Raw genomic sequence first — 18,704 nt, 5'->3', positions numbered from 1 at the left:
TCCTTGGGATTTTTCTGTTGGTCGTGAAGTCGGCACCCTCTAGGACCTCTGTCCTTACCTCTGTTTTCCTTCCTTAGGTCGACGTGAGATCAAATGCCAGGTCAAGGCTAATGTATCCAGCGTGACGTTACTCATCCCCAATTTAAGCATGTCCTGGTGTCTTGCTCAGAGTGTGGTCCCCAGACCAGCAGTGTCAGCTGCACTGGGAAGTGGATTAGGAATGCAGACTCCCAGGCCTCGCTTACCCAGGATCCCCAGGTGGCTGGTCTGCGCGCTGAAGTTTGAGAAACACGGCTCTAGCAGGCAGGCGATGGTTTGATGTTTCTGGTGGAGATCAAACAGGTGAGACATCAGACGCCCCCGTGGGTAGGCCGGCTACATGACATCTCACACGGTAGGTATTATGATGGGTCATCGCCTTTGCCCGAGCTTGTCGGCAAAGTCGGTGTTTTACAGCATTTCCACCGTTGCCAGTTTTCATGGCGCCTGGAGACTGTTTTGGAACGAATGGTTTCTCTGGACTAGAGGCTGAGGGTGCTTGCTTGGCTTTGCACCTCCGTTTTCTGTTATCAGAGGCAGCAGGTGAAGTCTGAAAGCTTCCTGTTCCATCGCTGCAGAAATCCAACGATGAAATTCTGGCCGCTAAGAGTCAAAAGCAGGTGTTCTCGTGAAAGCCACACTGAGAACCCGGGCACGGATGGGCCTGGTCAGTTTGCAATAAGCACCTTGCGGTGGTTAAAAGGAATCTGATGAAAGCTGAAAGAATGCACACAGCTGCATCACTTTGCAAAGTTTTAGGGGTTCCAGAGACTCCCGGAAGCCCATTTCAGATGCAAGGGCCCCTACTTAAGAGGCAGTGCCACCAAGTGGGACATAGCTGAACCAAAAGCTGACTCTGGTGAATGAAATAATGCCGCCCCCAGCCCCCAGCCGTCACCCCCAACTGGCCCTATCATTAGAGGGAGGCTAAAAGGAGTCTCCTCCACTCCAGTAACCATCACTCCTTAGCCTGCAAGGTTCGAAGCCATTCCTAAAACTTCCAGCTCCATTTGAGCTGTAGGTTTAAGTGGGCATTTTTCAAAAAAAAAGATAGCATGAACCAGAGTTTTTTCAGAGGGGTTCATAAACCTTTTTAAAAAAATGTTTTTATTGGTTTTAGAGAAAAAGGAAGGTAGAGAGAGAGAAACATTGATGAGAGAAACATCAATTGGCTGCCTCCTGCATACCCCTACTGGGGATCGAGCTTGCAACCTGGGCATGTGCGCTGGATGGCATTCAACCAACTGAGCCACCCCAGCCAGGGCCAGTAAACCTTTTTCCTCCCCACAAAGTAAGAAAAGCCCAAGTTGGTCATTTGCCCACCGGAAGCGGAGCCCTTTAAAAATAAGCTGTTCCTTCAGTGCTCGGAAATGAATGCATGACGAGGGGGCGGGCAAGCTGCTGTCTTTAGGGAGACCTTGAACACCTGGTGCAGAATGAAGTCAGTGTGAAGGCTAAACTAGAAATAGCTTCATTAATATTTCACACTCGTGGCAACGGAGGTGGAGGTGGTGCTGCTTCTGGTGGGAAGCTTCTGGAAAGCAAATGGGGTCGGGGGAAGAGAAGCCGTTGTCATGTTGCCTAAAAACGGGACCCCTAGAGTGTATATAGTGCCATCATATTAGGGAAATTGTAACCACGGGTCAGGCGAGCTGTCCCTAGAGAAAAGAAATCTTGTAAACTCTGCAAGAACACGGCCTGGTGAAGATCAAAATCCTTGGGCCTTTAAGAGAAAGCTGAAGTAGTGAAAAAAGTACCTAGGCTCCAGCAACAGACTGAGCACAATGGGCTGGGACAGTGATGGCGAACCTATGACACTCGTGTCAGAGGTGACACGCGAACTCATTTTTTTGGTTGATGTTTCTTTGTTAAATGGCATTTAAATATATAAAATAAATATCAAAAATATAAGTCTTTGTTTTACTATGGTTTCAAATATCAAAAAATTTCTATATGTGACACGGCACCAGAGTTAAGTTAGGGTTTTTCAAAATGCTGACACACCGAGCTCAAAAGGTTTGCCATCACTGGGCTGGGACAACAAACGGATTTACTAGGGAAGGAAAGAACGTTTTAGCTCGTGCTAGGAAACCACGCAGATGGAGATTAAGAAAATCATTTGTTTTAATGTTTGGTCCTCAGTCATCTCAACATACCTCTTCTCAAAAGAGAAACACTAACTCCGCCTCATGATTACACAGACAAAGTCTGGCAGGGGGAGAGCAGGTGGGCATGCCACGCGTCCTTGCACCTGCACCGCTGGACCTGCCCTGCAGGGGGCGCCCCAGGAGAGCTGAAGAGAGCCGGCCCTGGAGATGGCCCCAGCCCTGTGGCTACAGCAGCGTCACTGCCCTGGGGCCACAGCTCACCCAAAGGATCCCCAGTTGAAGGGTCAGCAAAGGTGACCCAGCCAAGAACAGGGTGGTTAACGATGCACATCTTGCAACACAAAACGGGAGCAGCTGGGCAACCCTGAAGGACATGTGTGGAGTGGAAACTGACTCAGAATCTCGGACTTTCCCTGGGGTGCCATGGAAGCCTTTTCTCCCTTCTCTTTTATTTCTCCTTTGATGAGTGCCGTGGGGAGCCCAGATGTGGGGTAGACATTACTGGTCCATCTCATTGTTGATACCCTGCAAAAAATGACATATTTGCCATTAATTGATATGCTTATGGATAAACGTACACTCACCCAGTGCTGCTGCCCGCAGGCAAGCCTGGAGCATTCTGGGTGGCGAGGGCCAGGTGCTTTTGCTGAGGACTTGGGACAGCCCTTCATAGCCGCAGGCACTCAAGTTGGTCCTAGTACAGTGGCTGCAGAGCACGGTTCCAACCCCTTTTGCTATGCAAGGCAATTCTGTTGTAATATGTTATCATAACTCACCAGAGATGTCACCGATTAAAAGAAGGCTAAATTTTATTTTTTTAAATGTTTTTAATTTTTTTAAAGTTAATTTCAGAGAGGAAGGGAGAGAGAGAGAAACATCAATGATGAGAGAGAATCATCGATTGGCTGCCTCCCACACGACTGGGAATTGAACCCGCAACTCGGGCATGTGCCCTGACCAGAAATCGAACTGTGACCTCCCAGTTCATAGGTTGATGCTCAATCACTGAGCCACACCAGTCAGGCTAGATTTTAAAGAGTGGGTCCATGTGAAGTAAGGACTAGGGCAGGTGTTGTAGAGCTGGAGCAGGTGACCCGGGTGGCGTGGGACTGCCGGGGGTGTCGGGCCCAGCGCTCAGTGTTGTCACCACTGGTACCGGAGGCAAGTGAGATAAGTTCGGGGGGTGGTCTACCTGCTCGTACTCTTCCACGTATTTGTACTTCTTCTCCCGGTAGTAGTATCTTTTCTTCATGCAGTAGAGGACTATGACGTCACACAGCACTGTTGCCTGAAAGAACGAGCCAGGATGTGTTCGTCCCTGTTTCTCTGCGCCTGGGATCTTCCAAGGAAAAGAAAGTCTCCTCCACCTCGGTGGAGACGGCCAGGCCCTGAGGGGTGCAGTCCTCCGGAAGGGGAAGTGGGGGTGGAGGTGGGGGGCGGGAAGGAAGCCCAGAGGGTGGAAGGGAAGGCCAGGCTGAGCCGAGGGGCTTGCCTGCTGTGCTAACTACTGCAGAGGGCCCCAGTCCAGGGGTGAACAGAGTCTAAGTCACTCACCACCCCGAAGAGCGCCAAGCCGGAGCCAATGTTGATCATGGTTGGGATGATGTCAAATTTCCCAGCCTGCAAAGGACGGGGGGGTTGGGGGGGGATGTTGCGATAGGGGTGGGTAAAGGGCAGGTAAAGAGTGGGGAGAGGACACCTCGCCCCTGGCCCACCCAGAAGAGGGAAGAGCAGGGTCTGGGTGAGGGGCTGGCAGCCAGGCTACCTTTCCGAACACGATGATGTCGAAGCGGATGCCGTAGGCCTTGATGAGTGTGCGGTGCTCCGTGCCAGTGAGGTCGTTGTAGTACTTGGCAAACCTGGGGAAGGAAACAGGTGAGGGGAAGGCACAGCAGTGGGAAACCGTGGCCGGATCTGCCCTCTGGGTCCTGGGCCAGTGATGTTACAGCAGAATCCTCCCCGCCCCCTCCCTGAGGCCTCGCAGCATTGGCACTGGCCAAAGGTTGGCTCTGCCTGCTGAACAGAAGACACCTGAGCACCTCGGGGCCTCTCCCGGCTCCTGTGTGGGTGGGCCACACAGTAGGAGGACTGGCTTGGTGACAAAGCTTCCCACTCTCCTAACACGGCGGCCTCCTATGTCTTCAACCGGAACCTCTAGCTCTGAATGTCCTTCCCTCCTGGCAGCAGAGCCACCTGCCTCTCAAGGAGACCCTGGCCACTAAGGGATGTCGCCGGCTATCAGCATCCTCCAAGACTGTGAAGTTGGTCACTCCCAGCATCAGCACTGGACTTTTTTTTTTTTTTAAAGAACCATTGCTCCATCAGCGGATAAATGGATAAATGTGGTATATCCACACAATGGAATGTCATTTGGCTATAAAAAGAGATGAAGTACTAATAAATGCTACAGCATGGATAAATCTCTAAAGAAACAAGATGCTGAGTGAAAGAAACCAGACACAGAAGGCCACATGCTGTATGAGTCCATTCATATGACAGTCCAGAACAGGCAAATGCAGAAACAGAAAGTAGATGAGAGGTTGCCAGGGGCTGGGGAGAGGGGGACAGAGAGGTGAAAGCTAAAGGGTACGGGTGATGGAAATGTTCTAAAACTGACTGTGGTGGTAGGTGCACAACTCGGTGAATGTACTGAAAACAGAATTCTATACTTCAAATGGGTGAACTGTGTGGTATGTGAACTGTATCAAAGCCTTAAAACACACACACACACACACACACACACACACACAGGGAAATAGCTGAGGGAGAACCATTGAGACGTGATACCATTTGCTGCCTGTTTTATACAGGAATCCCGGAACCTAAACTCGTGGCCCGTGATCTGTCCCCGTACCATGGCCCAGGCCTGGGACTTGGGCAGGGCCAGATGCTGGCAGGAGTCAGGGGAGGGCTGTCCTTGTGAGGGTCCCATCGGCTTCTCTCTGTTTTGGGGTTCCAGCCCAGTGGTTTCTACAAGAACTGTGTGAGGGTAGAAACAGAGCAACACAGATCGAAATCCTTGCTTAGGAAAAGATTCAAACATCTGCCTTTCTATCCGTGAGCCAGATGGTTCAAAAGGACTGCAGATCACATGTGCATTTGATTACCCATGTCACCACTAGAGGGAGACATGCAACACAAAAAGCATCACTGATCTACTCAGGTGGCCCCTCCTGGGACCTTTTTTTTTTTTAATTTCAGAAAGGAAGGGAGAGGGAGAGAGAGAAACATCAATGATGAGAGAGAATCATTGATCAGCTGCCTCCTGCATGCCCATACTGGGGATCGAGCTCGCAACCCGGGCATGTGCCCTTGACCCTTCAGTCCACAGGCCGACGCTCTATCCACTGTACCAAACCAGCCAGGGCCTGGGGCCTGTTTTTGATAGTGGCTACTTGTGTGCAAGATTCGACAAAGGGCAGGGGCAAACGTATGTGGCGACAGGAAAGTGGCAAACGGGACCCTGGCCCCTAAGATGAGGACACACTGAGTTAAGGCAGGCCCTGAATCTAATATGACTGGTGTCTTTCTAAGAAGAGGAGGGGACACACAGACAGAGACCCAGAGGGCAGAAGGCAGAGACTGGAGTGACGTGTCTACCAGCCAAGGGACACCAAGGATTGTCGGGAGTCACCGGAAGCTGGAAGAGGCAAGAAAGGAGCCCGGCCTTGCTGACACCGGGATGTGGGGCTTCTGCCCTCCAGAACTGTGAGAGGATAAACTCCTGTTGTCCCCAGCCCCCTGGTTTGTAGTAATCTGTTATGGCAACCCTAGGAAACGAATACACAGCACTTTCAACAGAGAAATACCAGCAAAGGCCCATCCTGAGACTGAAACCTGTATGTGCACATTGGAGATGCCGGGGCAGACTCTGTATTTGAGAAATCAGTTCCTGGGTCAGAGCCCAGAGGCCTCTGGACTAGAGGGTCACAAACTCAGCCCTTCCTCGAAAGCAGTGAGTGAGGGTCCCGGCTGAGGCTGGCTCGAGAGAGTAGAGCAGCCAGCCTCCCTCAGCTGCTCTGTAAATTTCTTTTATTTTTAAATTTTTTATTGATTTCAAAGAGGAAGGGAGAGGGAGAAGGAGATAGAAACATCAACGATGAGAATCATTGATTGGCTGCCTCCTGCCCACCCAACACTGGGGATCAAGCCAACAACCTGGGCATGTGCCCTGACTGGGAATTGAACCATGACCTCCCGGTTCATAGGTCGATGCTCAACCACTGAGCCATGCAGGTCAGGCTCAATATGTTTCTTGAGACAAGAAAGGGCGGGCAAGCAGGGCTCTCACAGGCCAGGATGCCACAGGCACACGGCCTCTCTCGGAGCATTCTTCCTGGCACACAGCTCCCATCTGCCCGTGGCAGCTGCCTGAGTGCTGGTCTTAGGTGGGTGTGGATACCCCCACTGGGGAGTGATCCAGTCACCATCACCCGCCACACATGCCCACCCATCAGCCCAAGCCCATGCCCATGCCCACGCCCACCTGAAATTGTAGCCGGGGGACACATTGTGGTCCAGGTCCCGAGTGTCCAGGCGGCGGAAGGAGTACCTGGGCAGGCAGAAGGAGGCAGCTCTGTCCAGGTTGCAGTCCCATTTGATCTGGATCCCCATGATGCCGCCCTGTGGGTTGTGAGCAGAGACAAAGCATGCTTTCCTTAGAGCCTGTTTTGAAATGAGACGTGCCGGAGACTGTGCCAGCAAAGCCAGGGCCCGTGCCTACCTCGACAGCCATGTCCTGGAAGCTGTGCCCTGCATTCTCCACTATTTTGCCAAGACGGAAGATGGGGCAGAACGGATCTGTTGCGGCATTGTAAATGCACGACTTGAGGTAGGTAGTGGTGATGTTGGGGAGGATGTTTCTCCTAAAGTTGGGAGGAGGCAGAAAATAGAAGCGAGGAAAATCTCAAAAAAGAGGTCTCTCCAAGACACTGGTGAACTCACACAGCCGACCACCACTTACTTGGTGAAGTTAAATTTGGGATACCAGATGTTGTTCTTAACCAAAAGGGTGAAGTTTTCTGCAGCCTTTAAAAAGGCAGGTCTGAAAAAAAATGATAACGTATGGTTAATGATAACATTGTTAATGTAAGTATAAATATATGTACACTCACAAAGCTATGTAATATTTCTTAAAATTGATTTCAGAGAGGAAGGGAGAGGGAGAGAGAGATAGAAGCATCAATGATGAGAGAATCATTGATCAGCTGCCTCCTGCACGCCCCATACTGGGGATTGAGCCCCAAACCCGGGCACGTGCCCTTGACAGGAATCAAAGCTGGTCCGCAGGCTGATGCTCTATCCCCTGAGCAAAACTGGCTAGGGCACTATGTAATATTTTTTAAAAACTAACCAGTATTTATTTATTTATCTATTTATTTGTTTATTTATCTATTTCCTTGAGACAGAGAGAGGGAGGGAGGGAGAGCAAGAGAAAGAGGGAGAGAGAGAGAGAGAGAGAGAGAGAGAGAGAGGAGAGAGGAGAGAGGGAGAGATAGGAGAGAGGGAGAGAGAAACATCCACTGGTTGCCTCTTGCACACACCCCAGCTAGGGATTGAACTCACAACCTTGGTAAGTGCCCTGACCAGGAAGCGAAACCATGACCTTTGGTGCACGGGACGATGCCCAACCAACTGAGCCACACCAGCCAGGGCCCTATGTAATACTTTTAAAACATATACACATGTGTTACAATGGCATTGTGTCAAAGTAAAAGGGGGGGCATTTCTAGCACTTTCTACTCTGCTGTGTAAACACTAGGTCAAGAGGGGAGATTATAGGCCAAGCCCTCAGCTTTCTTCCTCTCCGGGCCTCCTGCCCAAGGCAGCAGGAACTGGAGAGCCTGAGGAACAGCTAAGGGGGGGCATGCCCCGTGGGCTCACTGGAATTCTCTCGGCTGTGCTGTGACATTGCAGGGCTCACTGCCCTCGGGGAGATGCTCAACAGACTGGTTTTACAAAAGTCAAAGCAAAGGTCAGTTCACCTATAGGCTGGATCCTGACCTCTCAAAAATACCCAGAGAGTGGTGTCCTCTGGCCCACAGCTTCTCCCAAGTGCCACATCAGCTCCTGTCTGACAAGACGAGTGGAATCTGCCCCCCAGGGAACCCACTTTGATATATTTCCACAGGAGAATCTGGCACTGGAGGCTGACCCCTCTGTTGGGGAGGCCTCCCCGGATCCAGATGGAATCTTTAAAAATATAAACAACTAGAGGCCCAGTGCACGAAATTTGTGCACTCGAGTGGGGAGGTCCCTCAGCCCAGCCTGCACCCTCTTGCAGTCCAGGATCCCTCGGGGGAAGAGGCTCCGGCCACCACCCCTGCGCTCACCAGCCATGAGCCTGGCTCAGGGCTTCTGGCTGAGTGGTGCTCCCCCTGTGGGAGTGCACTGACCACCAGGGGGCAGCTCCTGAGTTGAGCCTCTGCCCTGTGGTGGTCAGTGCACATCATAGCAATCAGTCATTCCACCATTTGGTCGATTTGCATATTTTCCTTTTATTATATAGGATAGTCTTCCCAACCCTAAGACAGGCGCAAGGCCAATGGCAAGTCAAACAATGTCACGTGAAGTTGCAGTTAACATTACTGGCTGCCCAACGTGAGGATCGGGGGCTTGTTCTTGGTGAAAAACGGACTTAAGGCAGAACTGTTTCTGGTCAGTTATTTGCAACTGACAGAATCCTAACACAGAGATAAGTCATCTGCTCTCTCATCATGACAAATGCTGGAACCCATCTTGTCAACCCATCTCGCCAACCCATCTCACCACTCATGGTTGCTGACATGTGGTTGAGAACCGCCACCCCAGGGAAGCCTGCCTCCACACAGACACCAAGAGCACAAAGCCACACATCAAAGGTGTCACTTAACTCGCCTGCCACCTTCCCTTCGGCCTAAGAACCAAAGTTGAGGGCACTCCCTCCCCTTGGCCAGGACTCACTTTGGCACATTTGAGTCATCCTCCACCGGGCACCAGGCTGCCACCTCACACGTCTTCAGAGTCCCGTTGTAGGGCACGCATCTTCCTGTTGCAACTCCTACGGGGATGAGGGGGACCCAGTCCACAGGTGGTCTCCCGTTTTCTACTTCAGTGAAGTAGAGGGTGGCAGCCCTACCGTGGCACCCTAAGCGATCAGTCCTAAGCTGTGCCAATTCTCGGGTTTACACAGTGCCCCAAAATTGGAAGTGGAGGAACATGGTTGCCTGAGTCCTCGCCACATCTCTGCTTTGCCAACTGCAGGGCTGGGGTGATGCCAAGCCACAGCACCGGGCAAGATCTGGGATGGCTTCTTGGGCGCCAATGGCAGAGGTGACTGTCGAGAGCCTCCCTCAGGATCATGTGAAGGCATGGGGGCACGTGGAGGATTTCTCCATCCTGAGATTCCTCTAGCAGGGGAGCCCCTCAGGGGAGGCGATGTGGTCGGGGGCTGCCGTCTCACGTTCATACCACTGCTGTGGGTGTTGGTAGAGCCAGCAGGACAGTCGGAGTCTGACTTACAGACACTGGTCTTATCTGGAAGCTGAAAGAAGAAGGAGGAGTGAAAACAGGTTCCACGTGGCCAGCCCCGCACACAGCGGGTCCGGGTTGGAGGGGGCGGCACGAGGCCCGAGCTTTTTTCCGAGAAGCTGCCTACCTCAGGGCAGAAGCCTTGGGTCTGGTTCATGGTGACAATGATGTTGGTCATGATGAAGAGAGAGTTTTCCTCCTACAGCGGGGACAGAAGGGAGAGCCCTGCCATGTCACCTTCAGAGGAGCCAAGCAGAGCCACACAGCCAGACGTTCATTTAACAGGACAGTACCACCCTGGCCGGGTAGCTCAGTTCATTAGAGCCTCATCCCTATACACCAAGGTTGTGGATTCAATACCCAGTCAGGGCACACACAAGAATCAACCCATGAATGAGTAAGTGCAACAACAAATGGATGTTTCTCTCTTTCTTTCTCTGTCTCCGCCCCCCCCCCCCCCACACCCCGCCTTCCTCTCTTTCTCTAAAATCAATACATAAAAACCAAACAAACAGACAGTATCTTTCACTTCTTGCACATGACAAGCAGAAAACAATTTTAAAAACTGATCTCATGGTCTCCCATTCTCCCCTCTGAGAGTTTGTTTATAGCCGAACGGAAAACAGGGACTCTAGCAAATGCTTGTGCACTCATGTTCACAGCAGCATTATTCACAATGACCCAAAGGTGGGAACAACCCCAGTGTCCACCGACAGATGAATGGATACACAATGGTGGTCTATGCCTATAATTGGAATACTATTCAGCAATGAAAAGGAAGGGCGCACTGACACCTGCTACAACTGGATGAACCTTGAGAACATGATGCTGAGAGAGAGAAGCCAGATGCACAAGTCTACACATACTGTAGGATCCCATTGCTGTGAAATGTAGAGACAGGGAGCAGACTGGCTCTTGCTGCGGGGTGAGGGGAAGGGTGAACTAGAGTGGCTGCTTAATGAGTATGGGGTTTCCTTGGAGGGTGACGAGAATGGTTTGGAGCTAGATTGAGGTGATGGTTGCACAGCATCATGAATGTGCCACATGCCACTGAATTTTTCATTTTGAAATGCTTAATGCTGTGACATGTGAATTTCACCTCAATTTTTTAAAAAAAGTCTATAACCTAAAATGGTTCCTTAATAAGCTTGACTAATGGAGGGAAAAGAGCCAACAAGTGCCCCAAACATCCTCTGCCAACCGGATGATCTCGGGGGACAAATAAAACCACCAAACAAACATTGAAAGGTCTCGAATTTGGCTGCTTTTCTTTCCTAACCGGAATTAAAACAAACAAACAAATCACGCCAGAGGAGACTCAGGCAGGGTCGGCCAGCGACCTTCTCCCTTTCAGATGGCTCTGTTTTCTCCTCATAACTGTGGTGGTGCCAAATGATTCATGTATTAGAGTTTCTAAGACATTCGAGAGCAGTTTGTTGGGAATGAGACTGAAGAATTGCTAATAATGACCTCCTAGTACAGTGATTGCGAACCTATGACACGTGTGTCAGAGGTGACACGTGAACTCATTTTTTTGGTTGATTTTTCTTTGTTAAATGGCATTTAAATATATAAAATAAATATCAAAAATATAAGTCTTTGTTTTACTATGGTTGCAAATATCAAAAAATTTCTATATGTGACACGGCACCAGAGTTAAGTTAGGGTTTTTCAAAATGCTGACACGCCGAGCTCAAAAGGTTCGCCATCACTGTCCTAGTATAAGGAGTAAAGACAAAGACCCCACAGATTCTGGTTGGGCCTCCCCGTCACTGGGCAGCTTTCAGCAGCTCACACCCCGGAGAAGGGCAGAGTGGGTGCTGGAGCCATCTGGGGGATCAGAGTAATTCAAGTACCCAGGAGTCTGTAGGCATCTCCACCCCCAGGTCTGACAGGTGGTGGGAGCTCTGTAATAGCTGGCATCTTTGAGAGAAAGGCCTGGAACAAACCATGTTGGGAGCAGGGAAACGGCCACGGGAGGGGGCACAGGTGTGCAGGGAGCCCGAGTCTGTCCTGGCACCTGTTGGGTTCCCAGGTGTGCCCTCTGTAAACTCTCGGTGGAGACAGAAGGCCGCCCCTCCGCCTCTCCCGGGTTAGATGTGAACAATTCCACGTGGTTTACTTTTTGGTTCCTATCTCTCATCTAAGTTTAGGGAAGTTTCAGTCTGGAAATGAGCCAAGCAAGCGCCATGCAAACAACTGTTTGTGTTTCAACCTCGGAGAAGCACAAGGATGCCGCGGAAGCTCACGAGGAGCCCCGAGGGCCCACTTAGCCCCCAGGTCTGAGACGGGAGGCCGCCTGGCTGCGTGTTCCTTTCCACTGAGGGGCAGAAGCAAGGGCCGTATCCTTCCTTGGTTCCAATAAACAGGCTGAATGACACTTCCAGGATGGGGCCATGACTTGATAGGAAGCAGACGTCTCTCTGCTGAGACATGTGCGCGCCAACAGGACCAGCTCCAGCAGCTGAGAATCCCCTGTAAGACCCTCCCATTGAGAAGGCAGCAGGGGAAGGAACACACTTGAAGAGAGAGTTTCTGAAGTCCTTGCCATGCTCTGAGCCCAGAGTTGATAGCTTATCTGCATTTACCACTCTGGTCACCCCAGCCCTTAAGCCATCTGGAGGGCTGCGTTGGGGTTTGGCTGTGTGGTGCATGGCCATTACCAGGGCTGGAGAGAGTCAATATTTAACTTGGAGCTTTGTGGGTTCACAGACTAGAGACTAAGACGCTGTGTCAAATACTTTCTTCCTTTCCCTTTATTCCGGATGGAGCCCTATGTGGGGATGTCTGTTTCCTTCTGTTTGGCTTTTCATCTCTGGTTGTTGTTAAAGTTTTTTTAAAAATATATTTTTTACTAATTTCAGAGAGGAAGGGAGAGGGAGAGAGAAATAGGAACATCAATGATGAAAGAGAATCATTGATCGGCTGCCTCCTGCACACCCCACGCTGGGGATCAAGCCTGCAACCCGGGCATGTGCCCTGACCAGGAATGGAACCGTGACCTCCTTGTTCATAGGTCGACACTCAACCACTGAGCCACACCAGCTGGGCGCTGCTAAAGTTTTTAATGCTTTCTGAAAAGGTTCGCTTGTGGGTTTACAACCATAAAGCAAATACAGAATGTGGAAAGGTGATTCTTCTATCTGAATTTTCCCCCCGGACTTAAAACATTTGCCTTTTCACCTTTTGGGGCTTGAGACAGATCGAGATGCCCACATGGAAAGTTTCCTGTGTTGAAGCCAACTGCGGTTTAGAGCTGAAGAAACAGAGCCGACTGAATATTACCTCTTAGATTGCAAGCCAAAAGGAGATCTGTGTGCACTGATTTATTTCTTGGACTAAAACAAGCAGTCTGGGCATTGGGGATCTTAGAACACCGGCCATGCCAATCATGAATCAAATGTGCAAGGTCAGCAAAGAGCAGGGAGCTAAGTAGAGGCTTTCACCTTAGACAGAGTCGTAATGGGCAGCTTACCTGAGCTGGAATCACGTAATCGGCCACATCCCAGATCCGGAATCCGAGTTGAGAAGTGTTAGTCACAGTCACGCCCTTGGCTTTGGTAGTAACTGAGCTGACCACAGAGTCCACTTCCTGGTAGCCCTTTTCCCACACAAACACCCACCTATAAGATAAAAGGGGCCACTTGAATGGCCATTAGGACTTGGTGAATCTGCACTGATGCCAGGGAGCCTCTGCTAGCCAGAAGCTGGGAGAACCACGTTCACTAATTATGTGGCTTTGCAAAAGCCACTTAACTTTGTGGGGGTGTGGAGAGGGGTGCCCTCCATTTCCGCTTCTGCAAAATAGGCATAGTAGCACCTAAACCACAGGTGATTTGTGGGAAATTAATAAGATGATGGGAGTAAAGCACTTAGCACAGTGATCAGCAGAGAGAAAATGATCAGTTAATGCTGTCTTTCTTATTAGACATTTGAGCACTTTAAAACAAATTTTTTTTTATTGATTTCAGAGATGAAGAAAGAGGGAGAGAGCGATAGAAACATAGATGAGAGAGAATCATTGATCGGCTGCCTCCTGCACGCCCCCTACTGGGGATCGAGCCTGAAACCCGGGCATGTGCCCTTGACCGGAATGGAACCTGGGACCCTTCAGTCCACAGGCTGACGCTCTATCCACTGAGCTAAACTGGCTAGGGCTGAGCACTTTCAAATGCACTATGACCTGCAGAGTCACCAAGAGATAATACAAATTATGGTAATAACAGTTACCATTTGGGGTGTTTTTACGTGCCAGGCACTGATCTAAGCTCCTTATATGTATTAACTAATCCTTACCACTGTGTGAGGCAAGTATCATTATGATCTCCATTTAACAGAGAAGGAAACAGACACAGAGAGGTTAAGTCATTTGCCCAAAGTCACACAGCTAGTGAGTGGGATAATCAGGATCTGACCTCAAGCCTTCTACCTCTGAAGACTCTTCTCTTGCCTTCTATGCTATACTCCTTCTAGAAAAGATACACCTTTCAATTAGCTTTTTTGAGTAATTTTTATTTTTTCTCTAAGAATTCAAGTCACAGGTAATGCTTCTTTCTTCAGAAGAGGGGACATTAATGTCAGTCTGAATAATTAAAAATGGAAAGGCATCAGCACATAGTGGTTAGGGCACTGGAAAACAGATGGAAGCCAGCTGGTCTCCAGTTCATATCTCAGCTCTATCACTCGCTAAGGCATACCTTGTACCAAGTAGCTTAACTTCTCTGTGCCTCAGTTTTTCCATCTATAAGATGGGAATGATAACAGGACTTCCCAGGATTGTTATTGTGAGGTCTTAGAAGTTAATGCATGTCAAATGCTTAGAACAATGTTTGGGAGTCACCATTGATAGGATGAAATTGCCACGATGGGAGTATCTACACCACAGAAACTGGGCAATACTACAAATTAGAGCTATTGTTAAACCCTTACCAGTGAATAATACGGTGTTGTTTTTTTTCTGGAATCAAGAAATGCCATCATCCCTCTCTCCTCCTTATAAGCTCTAGATGCTGGACCTAAGTTTTAGTTACTTATTTATGGGTTTGTCTGATCTGAGCAGTCTCCAAATTCATTTCCCATCTAGAGACGAGTGTTTCCCCTTACAAGCTCTCTTCTTCAGGGTTTCTAGGAATTCAACTGCAATATAAGCTTCCATTTAACTCTAGTCGGATACACTGAAGCCTAGGGCCGGAAGGTCACTATAATCTCACCATCTATACAATGAATTGCTAAAGAGACACGTGATTTCACATCAGTATGTGATTTAACTGTCTCTTCATCATGTGACTGATGACAGAACTGGGTAATTGAGAAACGCGTGTTCAGTCTCTTTTTAAAGATGGGTTGCTATGGGTCACTAGGGGGGAAAAGACCACAATTTCAGTAAGATGAATTGGCAGGAAGTTAAGAGATGAGTGTTGTTGTTGTTTTTTTTTAAAAAAAGTGTTTAATTTAGATCCTGAGTCAGTTTTCATCATGGCAAGATGGATAAAAGCAAAGCATTTATTGCTTTAAAAAATCCTCATGCCGAAACCGGTTTGGCTCAGTGGATGGAGCATTGTCCTGCGGACTGAAGGGACCCAGGTTTGATTCCAGCTAAGGGGAATGTACCTGGGTTGCGGGCACATCCCCAGTGGGAGATGTGCGGGAGGCAGCTGATCAATGTTTCTCTCTCATCGGTGTTTCTGGCTCTCTATCTCTCTCCCTTCCTCTCTGTAAAAAATCAATAAAATATATTTTTAAAATACCCTCATAATCAAGGTAGACAACACTTCAAAAAAATCTTAAGAAACTGTGCTGCCCCAAAGAAATATAGCATGAGCCACATATGTAATTTAAAAAATTCTAGTAACCATGTTAAAATGAAAGAGATAAAATTAATTTTAATGAAACCAATATATTTTAACATGTTATCAATATAGGATGTAGTATTAGTGTGATTTTACTGTGCTTTTTGTTTGTATTATGTCTTCAAAATCTGGTGTATTTTACAGTGATAGCACATCTTAATTTGGAGTAGGAAGATTTTAAGTGCTCAAGAGCCACATGAGACTAGAGCCACCCTATCCTATAGTGCAGGTACAGATACAGTATTCCCTCTTATCTACTGGCAATGCAGTCCAAGAGCCCTAGGGGATGCCTGAAATGGGGGGATAGTTTCCTATACAGAGCTTTTCCCTATACACACATACCAATGATAAAATCTAACATAAATTAGATCCAGTAAGAAATTAACAATAACTAATGCTATCTAATAAAGAGGGAATATGCTAATTGACCCTCACATCATTGCAAAGATGGCAGCGCCAACCAATAAGGAGGGAATATGCTAATGGACTGCCCCGCCCTCAAAGATGGCAGCTCCCACAGCCATTAAGGAGGGGACATGCTGATTGCCACGCCCTCAAAAATGGTGGCACCCACAGCCACACGATGGCCGGCAAGGGAGGGTAGTTATGGGTGATCAGGCCAGCAGGGAAGGGCAGTTAGGGGTGACCAGGCCTGCAGGGTAGGGCAGTTGGGGGTGATCGGGCCAGCAAGGGAGCAGTTTGGCATTGATCAGGCTGGCAGGGGAGTGGTTAGGGAGTGATCAGGCTGGTAGGCAGAAACAGTTAGGAGCAATCAGGCAGGCAGGCAGGCAAGTGGCTGGGAGCCAGCAGTCCCAGTTGTGAGAGGGATCCCAAATTGGAGAGGGTGCAGTCTGGGCTGAGGAACAACCCCCACAGTGCACAAATTTTGTGCACCGGGCCTCTAGTAATAAAATAGAACAATTATAACAATACGCTGTGATCAGAGTTATGTGAAGGTGGTCACTCTCTGATAACTGACCTGGCAACTGAGATGGCTACTAAGTGATTAACAGGAAGGGACTGTACACAGCATGGAAACACTGGGCAAAGAGATGAACATGTCTCTAGTGGGATGGAGCAGGACGCCTTGAAATTTCATCATGCAACTTAGAATGGTGTGCACTTTAAAACTTATGAACTGTTTTTTTTCTGGAATTTCCCATTTAATAGTTTCAGACTTTGGTAACTAAAACTGTGGAAAGGGAAATTGCGGATAAGGGGGGGAAGGCTACTATATTATCTGCAGTCTAGAACTTCACAGATCCCTAAGGTAGATGTAAGCCGATCTTCCCATGAGCTTCAAGAGCTAAGAGGAAAAAGCTGCATGAGAGCTCGATTCCAAATGCTTCACATCCAACCCAGCAAGTCAGTTCAAGAAGCCAGCTGTATCGGGTCTCAAAATGCAAGGGTGCATCACAATGACTTCATCACAATGACTGAGTTTGTGGTGGAACTTAATGAGACTCGCTTGAGTCCAAACCTGGGGATGGGCTAGGTCAGTGGTCGGCAAACTCATTAGTCAACAGAGCCAAATATCAACAGTACAACGAATGAAATTTCTTTTGAGAACCAAATTTTTTAAACTTAAACTATATAGGTAGGTACATTGTTATTAACTTAATTAGGGCACTCCTAAGGCTTAGGAAGAGCCACACTTAAGGGGCCAAAGAGCCGCAGTTTGCCGACCACGGGGCTAGGTGGTTCTGGTGTGGAGTCCATACCCTGAAAGTCATTTTATTGAGTACTGTCAGTACCTACTGCTGCAGGGCTGATAGATGTTAAGAGGCAGAACCTGTCTGATCATGTGAATTCCCTGGGCAGTATTAACAGATTCCAAGCCCCACCCCAGGTTACTTTAAACAGTTGCTCAGGGTGAGTCTTTCATGATCAGGTAGGTTTGGGAAGCACTAGTTCCCAAACTTTGCTGCACACCAGAATTACCTACGGAGCTGGTCTTACTCTAGAGCAATGGAATCAGAAAGTCTGGGGTTGGTAGCCAGCAATTCGTATTTTTTTTAAAGATTCCCAAATGGCTGTTTGTGTAGTTTGGGGACTGCTGCATTAGGCCTTTTAAGTAAAGAAATGACAAAGCAGATAACATCTGTTAGCTCAGCAGCTATGCAACCATAACATCCCAGGTGGCCTTTGAAAGCAGGCCCAGTTGGTAAATTAATTCCCGCCTCCTCTCTCCAGTTTTATTAGATTGTAAGGGGGTGCATTCAATTACAATTAAACACTTTGTGAGGAATGATGGTGACTGGGCATATCTATGCAAAGAGGACAGCATGGGGAGTGATCAGGCTAAGGCAGGCAGGTACCTATACCAACCACCCCATAAGACGAAGGAAGCAAACTGGAAGTGTGACCTCTACTATCTTGGATTACCACATGGTGTTAAAGGACAGGACGGGAAACCACAGACCCAAAAGGAACCAAGTGTAATCCCAAACCACGGTTTCTGTTAGCAGATCATCAGAATGGGAAGTGGCAAAGATTGAGAAATTTAGGCAACGCGCTCCCCCTCCTTCCTGGAGCCAAAGGACATCGCGGAGCCAGTCAGAATGACAGGAAGCAGGAAAGGCGAGGATGAAGCTCTAGCCAGGATTTGTCCCTAAAACACAACATCCAGCAGACTTCTGCCTCAGTCTGGCACGGCGCCCATCCCCCGGTGGCTGGGGTCCCCGGAGGGGTGTGTCTCCGGCCTCGGGTCGCTGCCTTCCGGACCCCACCTGGAGGGCGCCCGCCGGGCTCACCCGATGACCTAGGCCAGGATGAGCAGGTGCACAGCGGGGACCCGGAGGGGGCAGCCTCCAGGCGGCCGGGTCCCCCGAGTCCCAGGACCCCACGGGGTCGCCGCCCCGGCCGCGCTCACCCGATGACGTAGGCCAGGATGAACAGCTGCACCGCCCGGTTCATGAGCCCCACTTTACGGCTGCGGATGAGCACGATGCGCGGCGTGTCGTACTCGAACAGGAAGGCCCCCAGCACGGAGCAGCAGCCCGCCATGGCCGCCGACCCGCCGCAAGGCTGCGCACTGTGGCCCCGCCGCCCGCTCGGCGGATAGCCTCCGGGCCCGGAGCCCCGCCCCTCCCGCCAGGAGCCCCGCCCCCTCCCGCCAGGAGCCCCTCCCCTCCCCACCCGGAGCCCCGCCCCTCCCGCCAGGAGCCCCGCCCCCTCCCGCCAGGAGCCCCTCCCCTCC

General features: G+C 49.6%; 2 protein-coding genes across 4 annotated transcripts in view; one reads left to right on the top strand and one right to left on the bottom strand.

Annotated features, from left to right (window-relative positions):
- CAMKK2 (calcium/calmodulin dependent protein kinase kinase 2) overlaps positions 1-3,488 on the top strand; it is a 46,439-nt gene extending 42,951 nt beyond the window's left edge. For both annotated transcript variants that reach the window (XR_011469057.1, XM_070399971.1), the window contains one exon: positions 78-3,488. Coding sequence is in view for 1 of the 2 variants with exons in the window: in XM_070399971.1 (XP_070256072.1) it covers positions 78-125 (48 nt within the window). In the remaining variant the exon portion in view is untranslated. The remainder of the gene's footprint in view (positions 1-77) is intronic.
- On the bottom strand, positions 2,146-18,558 carry P2RX4 (purinergic receptor P2X 4). 2 transcript variants are annotated; one of them, XM_070399977.1, is made up of 12 exons: positions 18,378-18,556; positions 13,132-13,279; positions 9,784-9,855; positions 9,597-9,669; positions 9,090-9,186; positions 7,111-7,191; positions 6,871-7,012; positions 6,634-6,770; positions 3,913-4,006; positions 3,702-3,767; positions 3,340-3,435; positions 2,146-2,672 (listed from the first exon to the last, which is right to left on the bottom strand). In XM_070399977.1, the coding sequence occupies exons 1-12, from the start codon at positions 18,509-18,511 to the stop codon at positions 2,646-2,648; spliced, it is 1,167 nt and encodes a 388-aa protein (XP_070256078.1). In that variant the 5' UTR covers positions 18,512-18,556; the 3' UTR covers positions 2,146-2,645. The 2 variants fall into 2 exon arrangements, with proteins under 2 accessions (XP_070256078.1, XP_070256077.1); XM_070399976.1 differs by lacking the exon at positions 2,146-2,672 and having other exon boundaries at positions 2,990-3,435; positions 18,378-18,558.
- Between the last annotated feature and the right edge of the window lie 146 nt (positions 18,559-18,704).

The sequence above is a fragment of the Myotis yumanensis genome, unplaced genomic scaffold, assembly GCF_028538775.1.
Source record: "Myotis yumanensis isolate MYYU_CA2020_CCGP unplaced genomic scaffold, mMyoYum1.0.hap1 SCAF_19, whole genome shotgun sequence".
Lineage (NCBI taxonomy): Eukaryota > Metazoa > Chordata > Mammalia > Chiroptera > Vespertilionidae > Myotis > Myotis yumanensis.
The sequence above is the reverse complement of the archived record's forward strand: the minus strand, read 5'-3'. Positions and strand labels throughout refer to the sequence as shown.

Coding starts and splice junctions, on each gene's coding strand:
- P2RX4 (XM_070399976.1), bottom strand. CDS start 18,511: ATGGCGGGCTGCTGCTCCGTGCTGGGGGCCTTCCTGTTCGAGTACGAC. Junction 13,280..18,377: donor ATCCTGGCCTACGTCATCGG/GTGAGCGCGGCC, acceptor TTTATCTTATAG/GTGGGTGTTTGTGTGGGAAA. Junction 7,192..9,089: donor GATGACTCAAATGTGCCAAA/GTGAGTCCTGGC, acceptor ATTTTTTTTCAG/ACCTGCCTTTTTAAAGGCTG.